We start from the raw sequence: 22,789 nt of genomic DNA on the forward strand, positions 1-22,789 counted from the left end.
ATTGTACTTCCTTCAGAATCCATAAGTTCAGCTATGTCAAACTAAGCCATGAGGAAACATTCACTTCCACTCCACATTCTGCTGAGGTACAGCTCTAAACATGGCTTTAACTGAAACACTGCAAGGACTTCGTCTATTGCATACAGTATATAATTCCTATTCTTAGGAGCTGGCAGACATCCTAGGTCAACATGAGTAAATGTTACACAGATGCATACAGTACATGTAAAACTGTAAAAGTCGTTTCTTCTTTCAGGATAGACCTGAAACTGTCTTACTCTAAGTGTGGATAATGTAATTTAATTTCCCATTTGTTTTATATTGGTATGATATATTCCTGGTTTATTACAAGGTTGTTGAACAATAGCTGGAATTATCATTCTTACAGGCACAAGCACATTCAGGGATAAATGTATTGCACTGGTCCACATCTGGCAATTAATATAATTGACTTCAGCTGACTTAGACCACAGTATAAGATTCAATTTATTAAATCTATGAAGTGTTTATGGCAGTAGATTAAATAGTAGAGTGTCTTGATACTTCCTTCATATCATCATCCCACAAAGCCATTTATTTAAGAACACTTCATACTTCAGTGTTAAAAATCATGAGTTTGAACCTGGGCATAACAATGCTACAGTTATACAAATTCAACTAATTGCATTCTAATACATAAGTCCTTTAAGGGTTTAATGATTCTAAAATGTTATCAGAGGTCAGAGATGATTAATACAGTATGTCGACAAGATCAGCTGTGCGATGCTGTATTAGAAGAATGGAATCAACAGTACAACTTATTTTTGATTCTGACTGAGCAATGTTGTTGAATGTTGTTCTGTATTATGTTATTAGATATTATGTTATTATGTTCTGTATTATGGCATTGTGTATTGCAGTATTGTCGTATATATGATAAAATATGTTTATAACATCTTGATGTGCAAAACAAAATCCCTTAAGAGCAATAAAGGTTAATTAAATTCGGTTCAGTATACAGGAGTTGATTATCTTAAGGCTGAGTCTGTAGGTGTGCAATTACTGTTCAGTGTTTCTCGTTTCTTCCATTTGTTCTTCCTAGGAATGGGGGTATTATGACGATTGTAATCCCTCCTCTTAAGGGCCCTTTCATATTTTAGTTGATTACATGCACCTGCCCCCTGCCTTGACTCCTTATTTAAGCCTGGTGCCCTCGATAGTCCTGGTTCACATTGGGGGATAGAGGTCCGGGATAGAGCACTGCGCCATCCAGGCTCCTGAGAGTTTCCAGAAAAAAAAATTCAGAAAGGAGCAAAAAATTACTTGTCCTAAACCTGACTTGGGCCCCAAAATCCACTTCTGATCTTACAGATTGTCTGAACACTTTGTGAATGCTAACCCTAACCCTACCTGGAGTGTCAAAAGAGAATTTCTGCAATCTATATCTGAACTTCTCTGGGCATCGGATTTTGACATGTTCCCGAAACCAGAAGGTATGAGTGGGAAACAATCAAGACCATTGATCAAAACTCTTCAAAATGAATGAGATTCAGTAATGCTTGGTTACAGCTTTCGATCCAACTGACAGTTTATGGATGCAATTACCACATGGAGCACCACGCCATCCAGGCCCCCGAGAGTTTCAGAAAAAAAAACATTTTCAGAAAGGAGCAAAAAACCATCGTCCTAAACCTGACTTGGGTCCCAAAATCTGGCGCTGATCTTAAATATTTTTGAGCAAGTGTGTGAATGCTAATCCTAACCCTACCTGGAGTGTCAACTGAGCATTTCTAGTGATGTTGGCAGAATGTTGTTTCTGTCACAAGTTATTCTGGCCACCTTAGATCCAGATAGGCTGACAACATTTGAATAAAAATAAAAATGCCGGATGAGGATAAAACAGGATGCAGGTTTGCACCCTTAAATATGGACAGTTCTTGAGACAATACTGTTCCAATATGGTCAGGTTAGCTTGGGAATAACATTCTAGCAAAACACAAACTTTTGGAGATTTAGCTTGATACAGGAAAATCAGACAATCCTAGCTGATAAACATACTTTCCATTTAAACTAAAGAAATGCTAAAACCTGTAAAAAATTAGATGTTAACAATTAATTGCAAAGAATGTGGGTAACTGTTGATGTTGGAAAAGTTTACAATCAGGTTGATTAACCATAAAACATTCGAGTAGTCCTTTCTAGGAATGAAGAATAAAATATATATTACATTTCTCTTTTAACATCAATTGAACTTGAATAATAATGAAATTAAGATGTTTTTCAGTCCAACTTTACAATGAAGGGATAATACTTTATTTTTCTTATAATGTGGGAACTATGTTGAAAAGTTGTGTTTATTCCCTCAACTGCCTTGTTTTGATTAAGCAGCATGAGGTTTGCTGGGTGTAACTCAGAAAGAACAGTCTGGTAGAAATAGTTGGTATGCGATTTGTGGTATGAGCAGACTGGAACATCTGCCTATGCAGAACAACAGCAGCATGAAAGTCAATGAAAGTTCTGTTTTAAAGTGAGAAGGACCACTTATGTTTCTTCTTCACATGCAAAGATCAACTTTCATTAAGTGAATTATGATGTGTCATGCCTTTTTATGGCACTGTGGAGGTCACAAAAGGTTATGAGATGTTCTCTGCTTAGCATGTTTAACAGGATTCCTACAGTATTTGGTAACATAATTATAACCTAATTGAATTCAGTAAAATTGATTTGCTGTGGTATGCGAAAGGAATCCTCTTTAAGCACCAGCATTGTTGCAGGATTCCCAGTAATACTAGTATGGTTTTATGGTTCTGAGCCCAAGTAAAAAGAGACATACTGGCACAATTCTTCTTTAGAATTACCAGTAGAAGTCTTAGATAATCTATACTGAAAATGGCATTAATAATTGCACTCATAGTTTTCATACAGAAAAATGTCATTTGCCACAAAGAGATCTCTTGATCATCTTTCCTTGAATGATAGAAGTGGTGTCTATGAAGTTGCTTTAAGCATAAAGATGTAAGGGTAGTGGTGGCATGAAACAGAAAAAACATTGTTTGAAAAATGATCAAATCCTGTGATCAAGGACCGACTCAGTTGTGATCAAGCCAAAAAAGTATATCTAAAAATGTGCAGCACGAAACATGTGCAGAAAACTTCTTTTGGATCATGCAAATATAATCCATCTATAGATTTTCTGCCAGCTTTTTCAAATACAAGGTCATGGGGGAGCTGAAGCCTACCCTAGCAGGCAATGTGCAAAAGGCGGGATACCCCATGGACAGGATGCCAGTCCATTTCAGGGCATCTGGGAGCACCTGGAGGAATCCCATGTGGATATGGGGAGGACACAAACTCCACACAGACAGCATCACAGGAATTGAAAACAGGGCTCCTGGTTTCTATTGCAAAGCAGCAAGGCTAACCATTGTGCCACCTTGCTGCTCTTGCAATTATGATATCATTAATAATCTAGGAATGTAAATGGTAAACTGGACCATTGGTTACCTGTACTGTTTTTGTAAAAACAGTACTGAAATGGTTGTGTGTGCACTTTAACAAACACTTTATAATTCAAGTCCAGCAAAAAATTGCCAGATGCTTTGATTTTGCATTTCTCTGCCAAGGCTGAGACATCCCCCTTTCAAGATTAAGTGAAAGTTGCAGCACCCAAACACACTCTAAGCACTGTATTAGGACTATAAAAGGAAACAAGGAGAAACCCTTGTACAGCAAAGGCAAGATTCTTTGGAGACGTGGGAGTTCAGGCAAACAGGGAAGTCTATAAATTCCTTCATCTGAGACTTAAACAATTGTAATTCAAACCTTAATTTTCAAGATAGTTCTGTTCTATCTAAACAATACAGCATTTAGACAAAAAATAACCGAAATAACCAGTTCATTCACAAAGAATGGTATTTGTGGTAACTAAAGCTACAAAAAGCATATGTATTCATATAGCAATAAAAAAGTACATTAGATATATTTGTATGGTATATTATTATGTCTGCCATGTAAGTCTTTTCTTGAATATACAGAACAAATGAAGAACAGTTTAAAAAGAACTACATTTAAAAACAGCATTCATTACTAACAACAAAAATCTGAATGAAAAAACAAAATGAACATAACTATCCACAGTGTACAGATTTTACACACCATTATACAGTAATTACAATGAGATGTACCCCTGCATTTTATAATTGAGAGAGACAGCAGGATAAAATGTTATTTGCAATTTGTCAAAAATAGCAATTGCTTAATGACAGAATAATGACTAAATATTTTGTAATTGTATGTAAGTAAATGGCTGAATAGTACCCTTTCATTGGACAAGAAAAATCTGTTCTTGGTAATACTGTACAATTCTGAATGTCTTCTAGAAATAGACAACATTCTCCTTTTCATTTTTTAATAGTTCAGTAATCCCTGGAAGTTCATACTTCTGCAGTTACAAATTCCATAAAAAGACTTAGACTGAAGTAGGAGAAGGAACAAGTACAAGCTAAGCCCACCCTGAAATATAAAAAGAAAGAAACACAACAATTCCACTGTGGAACCTGCTTAAGACAAAATGTTTTGTCTTTTTGGTGTGGAATTCACCTCTACTTATTCCTTTTCAGCTCACGTGCTGATAGAGCTTCCCACTCTAACATGAATAAGGAGACACGCAATTGTGCTTTGTGGTCTGGATTCACTTGTGAAGCCTAACAGAGGTTTTTCAGTCATATTCATTATCATTTCCATTATCAGAAAGCAACCTTTTCCTGGGAAGGGTCAGGACAACCCAGAGCCTTAACTGGAAGCACAGGGCACAAGCTGGAACTATGTAGTGGCCAATTCATCACAGGACACACATGCAAAATGGTTTGCTAGAACAAAACTAAATAAAAACCATTCCTTATTTAGTAAAATAGCAGTTCTTAGCAAAAGTATTTTTACAGTCATACATTAACCTTATAATATACAGAGTTGTTTCTAGAAATAATGTCAGTATAACTCATTCCCAGTCTCCTCTTTAATAGTAAGTATGATTTTTTAATAAAGTATTTAAGTAACAAGTATGCAATGAGAATGAGAGTTTATTCATATATTAATTCTCTACCCACATAAGACTAAAAAAGGTGGCTTTGATTAATAAAATAGAAGCATCATAATCTAATGACTTCTACAGGCCCATTAATTGTGATGGTCTTACGGATGTTATTCTTTGAACAAAGCTGTGGATTTCACCAGTGAAGAGTGCAGATGAGACCCGCATCTCTTGAGTGCTGTATGGGTATGAGATAACATCTAGTCTCAAAGCCCTGGTTTATGCTGGAGTTGAAAACGAGGCATGACATAAGCCATCCATGAGATCAAACACTCAACAGTGCAATCATGTGACCCCATTACCTTTATTACCAAACACTAGAACCCAGTTAAATGTAAAGGAAAACTTACAGAACACTTGTTTTTGAGTAAGTTGAACTGCAGTGCACCAGTAAATGACAGAAAAAGAAAAGGAAGTTTTTATTTTGTTAATAAGGCTTAAATGATTAAAAATAATTTGTTTCAGCAAGTTTCAGATGGAAAACTGAAAGTCGAGAGAACACTCTAATAAACGCTAAATATTAAAAGAAACTTATCACAGTATTGAGACGTTTGTTTATAGTACAGTATATGGTTTTTGCTAAAATGTGGCACTTTAGAGCTCTGTTGATGACAAATTTAAATCAGCATAATAAATTTAACTACAGTATGTCATGTCCATTCAATAAAATGTCAGCAATTCCAGTACAAAAACAGTTTTGAGAATTTTGTGCAGTTCTGAGTCTTGATGTTTTGTATTTCATACTAGAACACATGAACAGCTGTCTACCTCTCACCCCTGAGCTAATCATTCATACATTATGAGACAGATATAACAAACTTCCTCAAACAGTAAGCATTAGATCTGATCATTTTAATGTTAAGCTTGCTAAAATCTCTTTAATAGCTCTCTAATTCTATTGATATTGTCATGTTTCCTGTCAGAAAGTGCTCATCTTTATGTTCCTACATAAATGTACATTATTTTATATATGTGTGTCTGAAAGTTTGGTGTCAGAGAAAATTAAAAAATCTTTTCACACACAGCAAAAACTGCCTTACAATAAACATCTGCAACTCAGACTTTCAGCTTTGGTTAGATAAACACATGGGACGTGACGAAAAAGAGTGACATTTGTAAATCTTGTTCTGAGGTTTAAATTTCAGTGGTGTGTGAAGTGGACCCTAGATTAAATGTACAAACCTGTGGGATGTTTTGGAATGAAAAGCAATATATAAATACAACACATTCTCCTTACTATTAAAATTAAATTACCATTAAAACTGTTTGATTACAACTGATCTTATTATTCTCTCTACCAGATTATATTTGGTTCATAGGAATAATCCAAACATTGTTTTCCATGGGGTACTGGTAGGGGTTTTGAGATCAGGCCATCCCTTTGGGTTAGTCCTTCATTTCCTGCCTAATTTCATGAAGGGGCTTGATTAAACTACGTTTTTATTATTTATGGAAAGTCACAAGGAGTTTTGCTTAACAGATGTTTTAGTCTGCTTTTTCTAAACACAACATAGGAAAATGAGTGGGAAAATAAATTTGTCATAAACAAGTACATAAATCTTCACTGAACACAGAAATCTACATTGAACCATCTTGGTAGAATTTTTCAATGTTAACAGGATGACATTGCATCTGTGATGCCCAAACAGTAATGTAATAAGTTGGTAAATGATGGAGGAATGATTGTTCTTTTTCTTGGTGAAGGCAACATGTCCAAAAGTACTGAGATAAGTTAGCAATTTGATGCCCTCAGAACATTGATAATTACCATGATTGTTTCTTACATATTGGACATTCTGTTCCCTCTAAAGGGAATCTTAGTTCCTCTAAAATCAATGAACAGTTTGTGATGAATGGCCTATTCACCAACAGAAAATCTCTTTGCAAAAAAAAACCCTCATGAATATATTAACAAAATTGCATGGCACAGTTTGATAGCCTTTTCCTTACATGACAATACCCCAGTTTACAACATTAAATGTCTGATGATTAACATGTGCATGCTCATCTTTACACACATCTTTATCCTAAACCTGTTTTTTTCTTACAGTAAGTAGATGTTTCATTTGTAGATCACATTTGTTGCACTATGAATACATTGCCTATGTGCTTGTGAAGTGCTGCAGCATTTTTTGTGTTTAGCTTATTTTATTTGTTTTTTCCAATATAACATAATAGGCCTTCCCCATATTGTTGTAGCTTTATTGTGATATATTTGGCAGGGAAGAAGAGGCAATTTCCTTTTACTGGTAAATGCAGGATTCCTTATCGTAGGGAGACATCACTGCATTATCAACGGTCGCATCCTTTCCCACTGAAGAGCACAATGGGTAGGTGTGTAACACAGAGAAATGCAGATGAGACAGAAAAAAATAGTGAAGCAATTTTTCTTCTGACACTTCAACTGCATAATTATACAACCATCTCCAGTACTAGAATCTGACAGCATAAAAGTTTTTCTACAAGCCCCATTTTTCAAAAAAAGGAAGAAAAACATTACCCAACACACTAATCTAGGAAAATAGTTTTTCGAAACGTTTATTACTGCTAGTTTTGTAAAAACAATAGGAAGTTCTTTCTAATTGGGACATTTTCCAATAATTCTACAGGAGTAGCCTTTTAATTGATATTTTCCCCCATGTCCTGCTCTCCTTGGTAACAGCAGATCTGTTTCAATCATATGTCAACACCCACATATGCCACAGAACTTAATGTTTTTCCCATCATAATATATGTGATTTGCCAAAAAAAAGTGCACTTTCCTTTTAACTTCACATTAGCGATCAAATTATTTCATTGTTCTCTTGGCAAAGCTGAAAAGAGTCTCTCAGGATCTTCCCTGAGCTTCCTTTTTACACAGTTCTTCACTGAAGGGACTGTTGAGTCATTTGTCATTTTTTAACTCCAGCTGGAACACAAGGAAAGCCATGAACACAGGCCATTCTTAAATATGGGGTGACTGAAGAGCTGGCAATGGCCAACTTCATACATACTGGTTTGTAGACACCAGTTAAAAAGACACTTTAAAGAATCATTAGCTGAGCTATAGGGGCCATGCAATGGTGTAGTGGTTAGCTTTGCCTCCTCCCAGTGCTGGAGCCCTCGTATGAATTCCTGAGAAACTGAAATTGGTGTTACGAGACTAAAAGGAGAACCCTGTGCAGGTCGGTCTACTTAGGAAAATGGAGAAGGCGAACAATTCCAAAAGGGCTAGGCAGAGTCGGTCTCCAAAGTAGTCACTAAGGGATTAAGCTACTAGGTGGATGGCTGATATCAGGCGAGCTCGGGAGACAGAGGAGACTGTACAATGCCGAGCGCAGAGGTGTGGACTGAGACAGGTTAAAATAGAAGGTCAGGCGTGGAATGTAAATTGTTAATTAACGATGCCCCGGTGGCCCTGGTGTAAATGTGTGTGTCTGTGTTTGCGTATGTCTGCCCTGTGATGGACTGGTGTCCCGTATAGGGTGTATCCTGCCTTACAGCCCTCTGCTTGCTAAGTTAGGCTTCGGCTCCCCCACGACCCTGAATTGGAAGAAGAGCTTAAAAAAAAATAAGAATGCTGGGATTTTGGTCCCTAATGATCTCAAGAGTGAAAAATGTAACAAATCACATGCAAGCCTGGTTAACATATTTAGAAATCTGTGATTTAATGATTGAAAATATTAATATTTGGTAGTAGTTCAGGTGGGTAGCTGCGTCAGCATGCATAGGCTGCAAAGGAACAAGTAATAGGTTTATTCCATGCTGAAAAAAAGAAGAAAGAGAACACAACGTTTCGGCCGTGGAGCCTTCTTCAGGTATGAGAGAGACAGGGCAGTAGGCAAAGGTAAAGTAGCGGGAGAACAAAGGTTGGGAGGGAGGAGGAGTGAGATGCGGGAGCAGGGGACAGAAAGAGAGGCCAATCAAGAGGTGTGAAGTCAGAATGGGTGCAGAGAGGTGTGAATATTAATATTTGAGCTGTGCACAACCAGGATTGGTGGCCCCGGCTCTAATGAATTTAGAGCTGCGCACAAGATGGTTCTGCCATCCATTGTGTGGAGACCATTGTCTGGACTTCTGCAGAGTAAAGCTATCAAAATTTCTATACGTTACAGATATTAATTAACTATTCAATATGTCACTTATCAGATTTGGCTTTGATTTAAGTCAAAAACCAGGTTTCCACTGTATAAATGTCCAGAGATACTACAAAATGTTTGAATGGACATCATTCCAGGCAGAAATTAACTGAGGTCTCATTAGGTTAAGGAAAATTTGTTGCAGGGGTCAATGCAAATTTTACTGGTAATGAAATTTACTAGAGCAAAAGTTACTAGTTCTGTTAAAATTTTATACAGTTCTGCAAACAGTGTATACATTTTAATCAGTGCTGCATACAATTACCTTCCCATAAACAATTATTAATTTATGTGACTGACACTTTTATCTATTTGTATGTTCTATGTATTTTTTACTCAAATCTAAGTGAAGTACAGTATACTGCTTGGTATAGTATATAACAGAAGTGATACACAGTGGACCGGCCAACCAACAGTGATACTGGTTTTACAACCAATAGTTACTAATTTTTTTTAATTGGTCATAACTGAAAATAGATTGAAACTATTGAATTGAATTTTATGAAGACATGCAGCAACCTTGCCATTGAAAATAATTTATCAACACTAAAACCATTCTGTTTTCTTCACTTAAATCAATTTCTTCTGTTCCCATCCATCTTTCTCTAGAAAATACTTGTCTGCTTCAATGAAAAGTTGAATCTCAGAACCCATCTGGAGTAGGCGGCTGCCTTTTTCCTCAGGAAAGGACAACAATCGCTGAAAGCTCTGATACTCTTCACCATGTCACCACCTTGCCTTGCTTGCCTGATACAGTGCAAGGATCCTCATAATGGGCTATATAGTGGAGATGGCTGCAAGTAGAAACAGAAGATTCACCTTCCCTGAAGACACAACTTGCATAAGAATTACATGATCACATTCATCAGCTGTAAAAGTAATGAAATTATATTGTTTTCCCACAGTCATCTGCTAACAGTACTACAACATGCAAGCAGCCGTTTCACCCTGCAACTCACAACTGGCAATCCACTGAAGCTCAGCAGGTGTGAGCCTGGTCAGTAGCCGAATAGAAGACCTCCTGGGAAAAACTAAGGTTGCTGCTGGAAGAGGTGCAAGTGGGGCCAAAAGGGGGGAACTCTGTGTGGGTCCTAATGCCCCAGTATAGTGACAGGGACACTATACTGTAAAAAGGCTCTGTCCCTTGGATAAGATGTAAAACCAAGGTCCTGACTCTCTGCGGTCATTAACAATCCGAGGGTGTACCTCGAAAAAGAGTAGGGGTGTTACCCTGGCATCCTGGCCAAATTTTCCAGTGGCCTTTACCAACCATGTTCTCTCATCTATGAATCACTCTGTTCTCCTCCCCACTGATAGCTGATGTGTGGTGAGCGTTCTGGCGCACTACGGCTGCCGTCACATCATCCAGGTGGGGCTACACATTGGTTGTAGAGGAGGGCAATCCCCATTAACTGTAAAGCGCTTTGAATGGAGTGTCCAGAAAAGCATTATATAAGTATAAAGAATTATCAACCCATTCAATGTATAGACCATAATGGCCTATTGAAAAAATCACTTGACACTTATGCAGTGTCAGACAAATTCAAAGCTAAGCTGTATGGTTGTCCTTGAAGTTGCCTGTTCATTGTTCAAAGAACACATCCGAGAATAAAAGAAATGTAGACTTTCCGTGGGCTTAATTGAATCCATCTATCCATTTACAATCGGCTTGTAATGATGTTTGGTAGCATTATGTTGAGAAGGGAAAGAAGTGAAGATTGCCACCTGGCCTGGCCCATATCTAGAGCTGGATTAGAGCTCCTCCAGAACATTCACTATGAGCTGTAAGGTCTGAGCCCAGGGCAGTGTACCCCAGCCCTGATCCAGGAGGAACACTGTGTCTCATAGTTTTCATTCTGGCTGAGCTCTACAACTCCAGTACCAGTAGATGACTTTAAATGTGTTTGGTTGTTTAGAGTTTTATTTAATGTGTTTCTTTTGTAAGTTCTGAGTGTCAAAATTACCCTTCAAAGGTACCATTTCCAATACCTTAAGTAACATTTATGTTAGCTTTATGCAGTCTCTACTCATCTTGCTTGCTGTTATTTCTAACAGCTCTTACAAGTTGATCCATTGATAGACAGAAGTGGGAAGAGCACTGCATGGCACACTATTACAATCAATATTTTTCTTCCCTTTTGAAGAGGTTACATTTCAGGGAATATACCTGAACGAGGGCAGCTCTGAAACATAGTACAAAGCTGATACCATTTACAAACACCATGTGACCCCTCATGAAACAAAACCAAGGTTGAGAACCACTGGCCTAGTAGGAAGAGCCTTGTACGACTCCAGTGGAGTCTCCTGGGTGGAGGGGAACAAACATCCTGACCTGTGCCCAAACCTCCTCAAATGGCTCCTTTTGATTCAGACAAGTAGCAAATTTTCTCCAAGGCCATACTGGATATCCTAGCTTTTCAAGCTGCCACAGAGATTAAGCCCAGCAACCCCAAGGAAAAACCTCCTTTCCACAGTTTCTCACTTCACCATGGACAAGCACAGTACCTACAACCTTCTGACTCTACCAATCCAATGGCCAACCTCACAATACCATTTGCCCTTACTTGTGAACAAGACAGCACTGTATTTAAACCTCTCCACTAAAGGCAGCTGTTCCTTTCCTCATCTAAAGAGCACACTTTTTTTTAAAAGTTGGACGCTAACTTCAGATTTGGAGGTCGTAATTCTCATCCTAGCCAGCCTTAAGCAGTGAACTATTCAAGTGTGCATTGGAGATCACAGTCAAAGAGGACAACACCATCTGTAATCAACATAGAAACTATCTCCAAACTGGACACTCTTCATAATGAAGATCACAAACAGGAGTGGAAAGAAAATGCATCATTGGAAGAGTTCAACACCCACTTTGAATGAAACCCACTTAATTCCAAGAATACAGATATAGTTCTCAATCTGAGAGTAGAGGGATAGAGGGACCTGATAGCATGCAGCACTGGCAAGCTACAGTACCTTATATTCCTGCAGCAGCAGCCACATCTCAAGGAATGCAGTCATCTGCCTTCTCTAGATTTACAAAACACAGATCAAACTAGAGTGTCCACTGTTTCACAACAAGTACATAAACCATATTATTTCACAACTGGATGTTCAACAATGGACAGAGTTTGTTAGGGAAGCAGAGGAGAAGATTTCCCTGTAGTTGAAGCACACCCTCATCAGGAGTATTGCATCCACATTCCATACAACATTGAACAATGGCACCCCAACTTTGGAGATCTTTTACTGTCACAATGACCTCAGCAAAGTTAATTAGATTTGATTCTATGATAAGTTTCTGGTACTGCCTACTAAAGAGGGCATGTGAACCAATTTCATGAATTGCACACAGTGCTCCTTCTTCTCTCAATAATCTCCACAGTCAAGGTCAGCATTCCACCACCCTTGCTGAGGGCAGCCTGGGAAGTAATCAGCCAACACCTCCTAAGCCAGCCTACTTGACCATTTGAGATAAATCTCCATTTTGTTTCTGTGGTTCACATTTTCAAATAGCTTCATGATAAAGAATGTGCAACCAGAAAGAAATGAAATGAGAACAGTGCTGCTGATGGCTTAAATGAAACGAGCTCAAACAAATGTATACAAATGCATAAAGGAAAATGTGAGCAGACTGATGGAAAATCCTTTGAATTAATTTTTCATCCATATCCGTCAAATTATAGACTGTGTAAAATATGAAAGTAGAAAAAGAGATAAGCAAACATATTTTGTCACGTTTTATCCCATATCTGATTAAAATGTTTGTAAAGTACTAATCACTTTAATTTTACATTGCACCCTGTTCATCATACCTCATCATTTTCAATCTATTTTTGCTGTTTTACGAGGAATACAAAGCGAAGTCAGTTTTCTTTTAAGTATTGTATGCTATTGTATTCATGTCATGACCTCATTCATTGAAAACTTTGTAGGAGTGAACAGCCCTGCTAAAGCAACTTTTTTGGTATCACTTTCCAAGCAGAAATAGGGGCAGGTCAGGACATACTGTGTGCCAATACACTCCATGTGCAAGACTAAGATAGTTTATAAATTATACAAATATGTTCCTGTACACTGTTGAAACATTTCCTTTAGCCTTCCTTTCGCTTTCAGACATTTTCACATCCAGCACTCTTAAGCATTTAAGTGCATTTTTCTTAAATTCATTCGTATATATTACTAATCATGCCTTACCTGCCTGATGTAACATGGTAGTGTAAACATGCATACACTCAATATCCTATTAGCGGCACCAAATCACAGAAGGTCAACTGAACACCCAAATGCTCAAAAGCCTCAAACAAGATTTCAATATTATTAAGTATCCATCTACCTTTAAATAACCAGTTCTTCCTTGCAGAATGGTTTGCATATTTGCACAGTGATATACAGTAGCCCTTACAGACTACATATTTGTCTAAAAAACATGCACATATCTCTAGGTGTTTAATGTAAGGATCGGGGCTACTCGGCATTTGGCCCTAACCAATTCACTCTATTGTAATAGTTTGAAATTGTTGCTATGCTAATCCTATAAATTATATTGTTATGGGACTGATTGTTTTTCAGGGGATAGATAGAATGTCCTACCATAATAAAATAACTAACCTAGACTGTGAAGAACAGTGCTTGAACCCATAAAGCAAGTCAATCAGATCCTGTGTTATAACGGATCCAGATTTCACTTACAAATAGATACATTTCTGCTATGCCTCCAATATATTATTTGTCAAAGGCCAGCTGTTTCATATCTCTCCATCTACATGTTCCCACGCTAGTTGGATGGGATTCATGTTAGGACTATGTAGGTCCCAGTGAAGAAGCTGTTCTGTCATATCCACAAAAAGAAATTCTGGAGATATGGAATATTTGTAGCACCATTCTCATGAGTAAATATGTCCCCTATTGTAAATCATTCTTCTTGTATAGTGGGTTTTTGCAGGATTCCAAAGGAGACCTCTGTGTTCGGTTCTTCACTGATGAAAAATAGGTTGCCACATGCAATATCTCCAAAACTACTTTGGTTGGAATACACAGAATGGACTGCAGATGCTTCCCCGGTGACCACAGACTTAAGCAAGACATAAGAACTACAGTAAAAAGTTACCAAAATCTGGAAAAATATGGATAGGCTATAATACAGTACAATAGAGTGATGCATTCTTAACATTTATGATATTCTGAAAATAATGTAAGAAAATACAAGGGAGAAATAAAAAAGAATATTGCAAATGAGGTAAAAATAATAATTAAAGGTTCTTTCGATATTATAACAGCAAAAGAAGAGTAAAAAGAGAAAAAAGTGGTTTATGATCATTAGTCTTGGGACAATTACAAAACCATTTTGAAACATTTGGGGCTCCATCCATCCACTGTCAGAAAGACAGTTTTAAAATGAAAAATATTCAAGACCCACAACTCTACCCAGGACTGGTCATCCTGCCAGGATCTCCTCAACAGGAACACAGAAGTCAAAATGAACTAGTAAATTTAAGGATCTGCAGACCTCTGTCATTTTGGAGAGAGTTCATACTTCAGCCACAGGAAAAGCGTGAACAGGAATGGTTTTCAAGGGAGGATGGACAGGAAAAAGCCATTACATTCTAAAAGAACATTTCCACCCATTTCAACTTTTTCATCACAATGAGAAACATTTTGTGTTGCAAGAACAAAACACTGCGTTCCAACAGAAGGACCTGATCCTGACTGTCAAGCATCATGATGACAGAATCACGATCCAGACAACTTGCCATCATATCGACATATCGACAGAACCATGAATTCAGTGTTGTATCAGCAAGTGCTGTCAGAGAATATAAAGTAATTAATTTGACAGCTGAAACGAAGCTGACAGTGGGTCATACAGCAACATAATTGATCCTACATATCCAAGCAGATCTACATTAGAAAGGCTGAAGAAGAAATATTGCATTTTGGATTGGCCAAGTCAAAATCCAGACCTAAATCTCATTGACGGTGGCAGAATTTGAAACATGCTGAAACCATCCAATATCACTAACTTGAAGCAGTTCTGTAAGGAAGAATGGGCAAAATGTCATAACCAAAAGTAATGCAAGAGATGGATCAACAGTTTCAGGACATAGAGTACAGTAACTAGCTGAAGTCATGGCTGCTCATGGAGGTGCCATATGTTAATGAATCTCAGGTTTGACATACTGTACTTATTCACACAAGGACTTCTTACTGTTGTTAATTACAGTAAAAAAAACGTATTTCTCATGCCTTTGTGTTATATAGTACAGTGTATGCTTAATCTTCATCTTCTACTAAGACTTCACTTAAGATCTAATTACAGTACATTTAGGTCTGCAATGTAAAAGAATTTGGAACAAAGTAGGAGGTTCACAAACATAGTAACACAAGTAGACAAACACACTTAAGATGTATTGTGCTAAGGGAAACAAAATGTTACTCATTTTGATCTTTAAGAAATCTCCTTCAACAACCATTTGAACACCAGAAAGGTTACAGATGAGACAAGGCCATTAGGTCCATCTAAGTTATTTGGTTTTTAGTACTTAATTTATTCAGGGATCTCATCCAGCCTTTTCTTTAAAATTGTATAAACTTCAACAACATAGTTGAATACTGTAGCTTGTTTGAGGGCCTTATGACTTAGATTGGCTACATGGCCAATTCTCATTTGTACCTCTTCTGTTCTTGTGTGTCCAAGCATATTATGAAGTCAAAGTACATGCTACACAGATTTTAAAATGTTTAGTCTATTTGATTATGGCTGTATGGCAGACTTAAAATAAAGGTTGCTCATAATGAAGGGTATTCAATTCATTGTGGTAAACCATGGTAAAATAAATACAATAAAACAATTTTCACACCTACTCACTGTATTATCCGAAATGTTTAGTTTGGTAATTGGATTAGTTTGCTAAAGGGACTGGGTTATGTTAGTAATTCCCCATAAAACTCGTACAGAGACACAACTGGTATATAAATCTGTCAACAGTTCCAAATACTCTAGGTACTCTTAATTTAATAAAAGGGGTAAAATTATTGTTCTAATAGAACATATTCTTCATAGCAATTGAACTGCCATCCAGACATTCCCACTAACGCATAATAGAAATCTCTAAAGTGACAAACCGATAAACAATAATAAGTAGCACCTCAGCGTTTTCTATGTGGGGGCTGACGTTTTGGTATGTTGAAATCGCATTAATCTAAGGATGTCAATGTAATTGTTTTCCTGAAATGTACATTCTCTTAAAAGGGACAATGATTCGGTAAATTAAAAAGTGTCATTTGTCCAGATGTATTTATCAAAACCATGTTTCCCCTATTTGCATTTCTTTAACTCTTGTTCCATTCTAACCGGATGCAAAAAAAATGACAGAACTTACTGCTTGAACTTCAGTGGCCAGAAGAGCAAGGATTGATAAACATATTAGCAGAAACCTGAAAAGAGAAAAAAAGAGTAGAATTAACAATATATTCACGACGACATTCTGACATAAAAATGACATATGCGTGCATTTCTACTTGCCTTGTTTTCTCGGCTACCATCTGTTGACCTTTCATCTCTCCGTCTGTCCGCACTTCAAATTTCATTCCTTCTTCCCTAATATTCTCCAGGTGCTACTTCATTTCTGTCTAAACGAGACATCTCCAAATTAGAAACTTGATCATATTTTATTATCATCAAGTTCACCATACAGGTTTTCAATGACAGACGATTCTAAAATGCCATCGGCCGTACTAGAAATTTGATAAGCATCCGAAATAAATTTGAAACACAATCACTACTCTCGTAACATATATACAAATCACGAGCATTACTATCTCAGGTATAACAAGTAAGTTGTGATCTCTGTTTAGGCAGGAGTAGTCCACACTACTCCTACACTATCTATACTATCCTTAACACTTCTCACCCTTGTAGCATATGGACACATTTTTTATGTTGCTGAAAATTAGTAAAAAGCACCTGTTGACTGGAATGATGGTTGTTAAAACACGAACAAAAAGCTGAATTCAAAAAGGTAATATAGTTACACTTACATTAACGTCTGCTTACAATGTCTGTGCTGTAGTGCGCCAAAATCGGGACTATCACTCGGAAAAGCAGGAGCCGCTGTTCAAAAGAAAGTTAGGTGTACTGTTGCTATTGCCCGGAAAACTGCGTTCAAGTATTTACTCAAAATATGAGACTCAACTGAACATCTTTATAGGACGTATGGCAAACCCACTCCTTACAATCACAAACTTCAAGTGTAGCTTTGTCTGTGATTCAGAATTGGGGTGGTGATGGCAAGAAATAGGGGGTGGGGTAGAAATATCAAGGAGCAGCAGTTTTGTGCAGTTAAGTCAGAACGGTTTACTGAAGGCAAAGATGAAGTTAAACGCGGTCAATAAGCTCTGAGTAAAAAAGAAAGTTTATTCGAACAGCTTAGAAAGCGAAGCAAAAGTGTCCTGCTGGGACACTGAAAACTTGTAGGAAAAAGTTTTCATTGTCTTACATTAAAATGGTATTTCTCAACTGTGCCTTGCTGCTTATAGCGGTCATCTCATGTAACATTTACGAGACTAGAGCAGAGGTGAGTACCGATTGTTATTATCGTTGTTGTTGTTGTTGTTCTTGTGATGATAATATTTAAAAAAAAAACAAACAGAAATGGTTTGTTAGAATTATTTTTAAAAAAGTCGTAGTGTGTAAATATGAGCTTTCTAAAACTTCGCAAAGAGTTAAGAACTTTTTTCCTACAATAAGAATTACAAATCGTGTTAAACTTTATGACTGTTGACTTCTGTTGAAATGTGTACCTGTGGAAATTAGGGATTCATTTTTAGCAACGTATCAAATACAGCATAATGAGTATTATCAGTTAGGTAAGGGAATATGCCACTCCTTATCTGAGAACAATCAATTTCTGCATAGTCCTTTTCAAATAATATACCATGTATTAAACACTTACTGTATATTGTATGTCTAGATATGACAGGAGTGAAGTTCTTTAGAAATACAGCTTGTTTTAGATTTAACCGTTCACTTTATTTCTGAATTCAATGTACATTCATTTAGTATGAATATCCACACAAAGCACCGATATCAATAATGAACTTTAGAAGTTTTGTCCGAGTATCTGTGAAACTGTGTGTCCTGAAAAGTATGTTAAACTAGTCATTGTCATATCTAGTACAAAAACCACTATATTGTGGTAAGTATGTTGCCCCACAATCACACCTTTTTTTTCTTGGAAAGCATGTCAAATCGTAAGTGGATAAATGCTGGATAGTTACATATTTATGTATGACTATAAATATATGTACTGTATACTTTATATACAGGCTATACTGCAACTATAGGATTGTAAATATTAGATAACACATTTAGTTTTAAGAGTGTCAAAGACAATTAAATTAGGCTCCTGTTTTCAAGTAATCCAAAATGGTTTAAATATCTATTTTCCTGTCCCATTAAAAAGCAGAAAACTGACAGAGAATCTGAACCAAGCTTGATTGCTGTTCATCAGCCTATGTAATAATGTCAATAAATAAACCTGCAAATATGTATGTTTTCTGTTTCATATGTTATGCAACATCCTTAACTGCACCATTGGAATTTGTTTGGATGTATAAAGTAATAAGAAAGTACAGTATGAAGCAGTACTGTATGTGTACTTCAGAGATATTTTAAATGGCATTCAGTGAGCTCAAAAGATTAATCTTGTTTTATTAATGAGTACACAATCCCATAGTCAGTTTCTAACATTGGATGTGTTAAAAATGAAAATACAGTGTTTAAATGAAATAATGAGTGCTCTGTGCCTTACCTTAATGTAGGAAGGGAAATCTACATAAACTCACAAAAGTAAACTCTCACTCTCGTAAACCTCTTTCTCATAAAAACAAGCGGACATTCAAGAGTACCTCTAATTCCCTTATTGTCTCATGTCCTGCACACAATTAATCATACTGATCTGTCCTTTTCTATTGTTCTCAACAATACTCTGAAAAATTATCAAGGTTTTGTTGACTACAGCCACTCCAAGATGGAAGTTTGTCTTATTTGTAAGTAAATTACCCGTTAAAGCATCCTGATATTTTTTGCAACAGATAATCTTTATTCTGCACAGTAGGTACTGTATACGTCTGGATCATGCATGTTTAAAGGTGTTTGGCTTTCCTCCTATAAGATATTAGCTTATTGAGATGAAATGTTGGATCATTGTGGTCTGATTTTGGAACTTGTATTTTATGTTCTGTTCATTGACATAAGTGACATTGTGAAAGGGCAAGTGTCTATTATGAGATTATTGGATAATTCCAAGCACTTGTGTAGTGTTTCTCATCCAAAAGGCTCTCAGAGCCTTAAAAGGAGGAAACCCACATCATTCTGCACTGATGTGCAGCACTCATCTAGATGTTGCACAGAATCCATTATGTGTCATTTGTACCACTAAAGAGCAGTTCAGGTAGAGAAGTGAGAAACAGCTTCATCAGTTGAGGTAAGGGGGTGCTTTAGGTTGACTAAAGTTCAGTTTCACCATCTGCCCATGCCCCTGTCATGGCATTTTTAATGACCAAATAGACAGGTTCATAGTTTAACGCACCTTCTACAGTACAGAAGGTGTTGCCTGGGAAATTTTGGTCCAGAGTGCCACTCACTGGTCCATCAAAACCATTTTCAACAGCAGCCTGTTGCCCATTATACAGTAGGTCTTAAATTCCAAACTGATCAGAATCAACTTTGATCAGGTTCTAATATTTGACAAGGTCCTTCTACAAGCTGGTAATGCTGCTGCCAGGTCCCCAGTGAAATTAAAACCTAAATAATTATTTTATGCACTTGGGCAACGTTTGCATCATGAATGCTTGGTGTAAGCCTCAGTTATTAGTGCAGTTGGTTGTGCTGTGTACCATTCAGTGTGAAGGTGCCAGGGCAGGTGCCTTACACAAAAGACAAAGGCTGCAGAGCTAAGGAGGACCTGTGAGCTGCTATGAAGCAGGTGAGAGAGAGTATCACTAGTAATGTATTTGAGGAATCGAGGAACCTGTTGTTACTTCATCAATTTCCCATTAACAGTAATCAACATATGACTTTGAGAATTTTATTTACTTAATCTTAACATGGTCATGTTCCTATTGTTTAATACCTCTAATATCTTAAATTACATTAGTGCCATGCTACTTTTATAGCTTGGACCCTCTCTATATACTGTATCTAAGGAGCTTTCAAAGAAAGTATCTAAGGATCTTCATAAAAGTCCCCCAGAAGATCTACTCTAACACTATTCTAATTCTTAGAAAATGAATACTTTATTTGTGGTTTACAATGTCCTCTATTTGTATATTGTGTGTCTGGCAACATTTTATTCAATTTTAAATATGACTTTTTACAGTTAATCATATTCAGTGACAGTCAGAATTGAACTAATCAGTCTAAACACTATTTTTGGAATTTTTATCCCACACATTTTTATCTCATCTCTTCAAGTGATTCTACTGTGTTGACAGAGCAGAACATTGCATGACGATTTCCTTGAAAAAAATAATAAAGGAGAATTTATGTGAACTTTTACTTCAAAGCGTTTAGTATAGTCAGAATAAAAATATTTAGAAAACAAGATCCTTGGAATGTCAAAGGAAGGAAAAGTACCTGGCTAATGTAGCAGAATAAGATCTGTGAGCTTTGTAATAATGGTGGGGCTATAACTCTTAATCTGTTGAATCAGAGAATTGGTTGGAGACAAAAATTGATGAAAAGGTCTGTACTAATTTTAATTATATATGTTGTATGTGTCTGATGGAAATGACCAAATCCAAAATGTATGAACATTTCTGGTGTAAACTGTATCTAGATAAACAAGATGCCACAGATATTAGTACTGTAATTAGGTATATCAATACTTAGTATACAGTATGCTGTATTCCAAAACTGAATCCATTCCAGTGGGTGAACTCTCTCAATTTTATCATTTCAAGTGGAACCACACGTATAAATGGTGTCACAATTGGATGGTTCTTGTAACCCTAACCCTAGCCTGGCCTGAAATATATGCTCATTTAAATACTGTGTTAATAGCATTTTTCAACTGATTGAAAGCCTGGCTATAGAAGATGCATTATTGAAGAAGACAAATTTACAAGAGTGTTTATAAATGGATCTCATTTTTTTAGGCTCATATTTTTTGGATTGATGAATCCAAATCTGATGAATGGAAGGCTTCAGAGACAGATAGCAGAATTGCTTAATGTAAACCCCAGCTAGGGTTAGGGTTAACAATCCCACAGTAGTTAGACATTTTTTAACCCAATGGCTGTACCTTGGGGCCCAGGTGAAGTTTAGGAAGAGTGATAATTTTCTCCCATCTTTTGGATTGATATGGATGCTGCAGTTATATTGCATAGTACAGGAAGTGTATTCCAAAAATGCTTCATATTAAAATTGTGAAGAAAATCCATTCCACTGGATAAACCCTCTCAATGGTGTCAAATTTCTATCCCTAACCCTAGCCTGGCCTGAAATGTACAGTATCTCTCATACCTTGAAGAATCATATTTAATACAAATGATATTTTTCAGTCAATTTTTCAGTCAATTCATACAGTATTTTTGTTTTCCTATTTTCATTTAAGTGCTGAAAAATGTGTACTGCCATGAAAAACATTGAGCAATTTATTGAGCAAAATCCTTCTTTTGCAAATGATTGAGTACAATACAAATCTCCAATTCTTTCTAATTTAAGGAATGTCATAGTTTTGGTCTTGTGAAACGAAAGGCAGATGTTGGATTAAGAGAAAAAACCCCAGTGTGTTCACAGATTCATATGTGCTCGTTAACATGCTCTTGTCCTGGATGAAATGTTTAACTTGCATCTTACATAGATAAAATCGGCTCTACCTTGAATTAGCAATATCTAGGACAATCAGCATGGTGTGTTTAATAGACCCAGTGAGTTTGTTGTGCTCATGATTTTGTTTTGACTACATTACAGTACTTTGTTGAAAATTCAGAAGCTTTTAAAGAAGCTTAGAAGCTAACACTTAAGTTAAAATAATATGTGCAAATTCTGCATAGAGCTATTTAACTGGATCTAAAATCCTGAGATATTAGGTACATACAAAGCTTGTATGATGCTATTTCTAAATATTTAAACAATGAAATGATACTTAGTATGCACATTTACATTCTTTAAAAGATGTGTATTCACATTTACAGTAGGTACATGTTATAGTTCATTTTATTTTTTGATGCAGGTGCCTTTTATGCCTTATCTGTGTCTTGCATTGATTCACTTCCCTGATTATTTTTCTGGATAGACCATCCTGGGACCAAGGTGTTTAATCTGCTTTTTGGGTGACTGAAAACTATACAGTACATACAGTATACGGTATATAGTTTAAACATGCTCATTCAATGAATATTAACTCTTCACTCTCTCTGTATAAGTTCACTTTATTGGCCATATGCAATTTCTTGTATTAGGAATTTGTCTTTTCACATACCCCAACACACAGACAGGGAGAAAAGCTTGGGGTCAGAGCACAGGGTCAGCCATTTATACGGTGCCCCTGGAGCAGTTGGGGTTAAGGGCCTCAGGGGCCCAACGCAGTAGGATTCCTCTGCC

General features: G+C 36.7%; 2 protein-coding genes across 4 annotated transcripts in view; one reads left to right on the forward strand and one right to left on the reverse strand.

Moving 5' to 3' along the window:
- col4a2 (collagen, type IV, alpha 2) overlaps nt 1-17,348 on the reverse strand; it is a 104,429-nt gene extending 87,081 nt beyond the window's left edge. For 2 of the 3 annotated variants that reach the window (XM_088912619.1, XM_088912617.1), the window contains exons 1-3: nt 17,221-17,348; nt 16,706-16,812; nt 16,563-16,617 (exon numbers count right to left, since the gene is read on the reverse strand). In XM_088912619.1, coding sequence (XP_088768745.1) covers nt 16,563-16,617; nt 16,706-16,770 — 120 coding nt within the window. In that variant the 5' untranslated portion in view covers nt 16,771-16,812; nt 17,221-17,348. The remainder of the gene's footprint in view (nt 1-16,562; nt 16,618-16,705; nt 16,813-17,220) is intronic. The other variant, XM_088912618.1, reaches the window with a different exon arrangement.
- A 175-nt stretch (nt 17,349-17,523) lies between these two features.
- The window catches only part of col4a1 (collagen, type IV, alpha 1), an 87,219-nt gene continuing 81,953 nt past the window's right edge, over nt 17,524-22,789 (forward strand). The window contains exon 1 of the mRNA XM_088912620.1: nt 17,524-17,756. Within this exon, the coding sequence (XP_088768746.1) occupies nt 17,685-17,756 (72 nt within the window). The 5' untranslated portion in view covers nt 17,524-17,684. The remainder of the gene's footprint in view (nt 17,757-22,789) is intronic.

This window comes from Atractosteus spatula, chromosome 4, assembly GCF_055471065.1.
Source record: "Atractosteus spatula isolate fAtrSpa1 chromosome 4, fAtrSpa1.hap1, whole genome shotgun sequence".
NCBI classification, from domain to species: Eukaryota; Metazoa; Chordata; class Actinopteri; order Semionotiformes; family Lepisosteidae; genus Atractosteus; species Atractosteus spatula.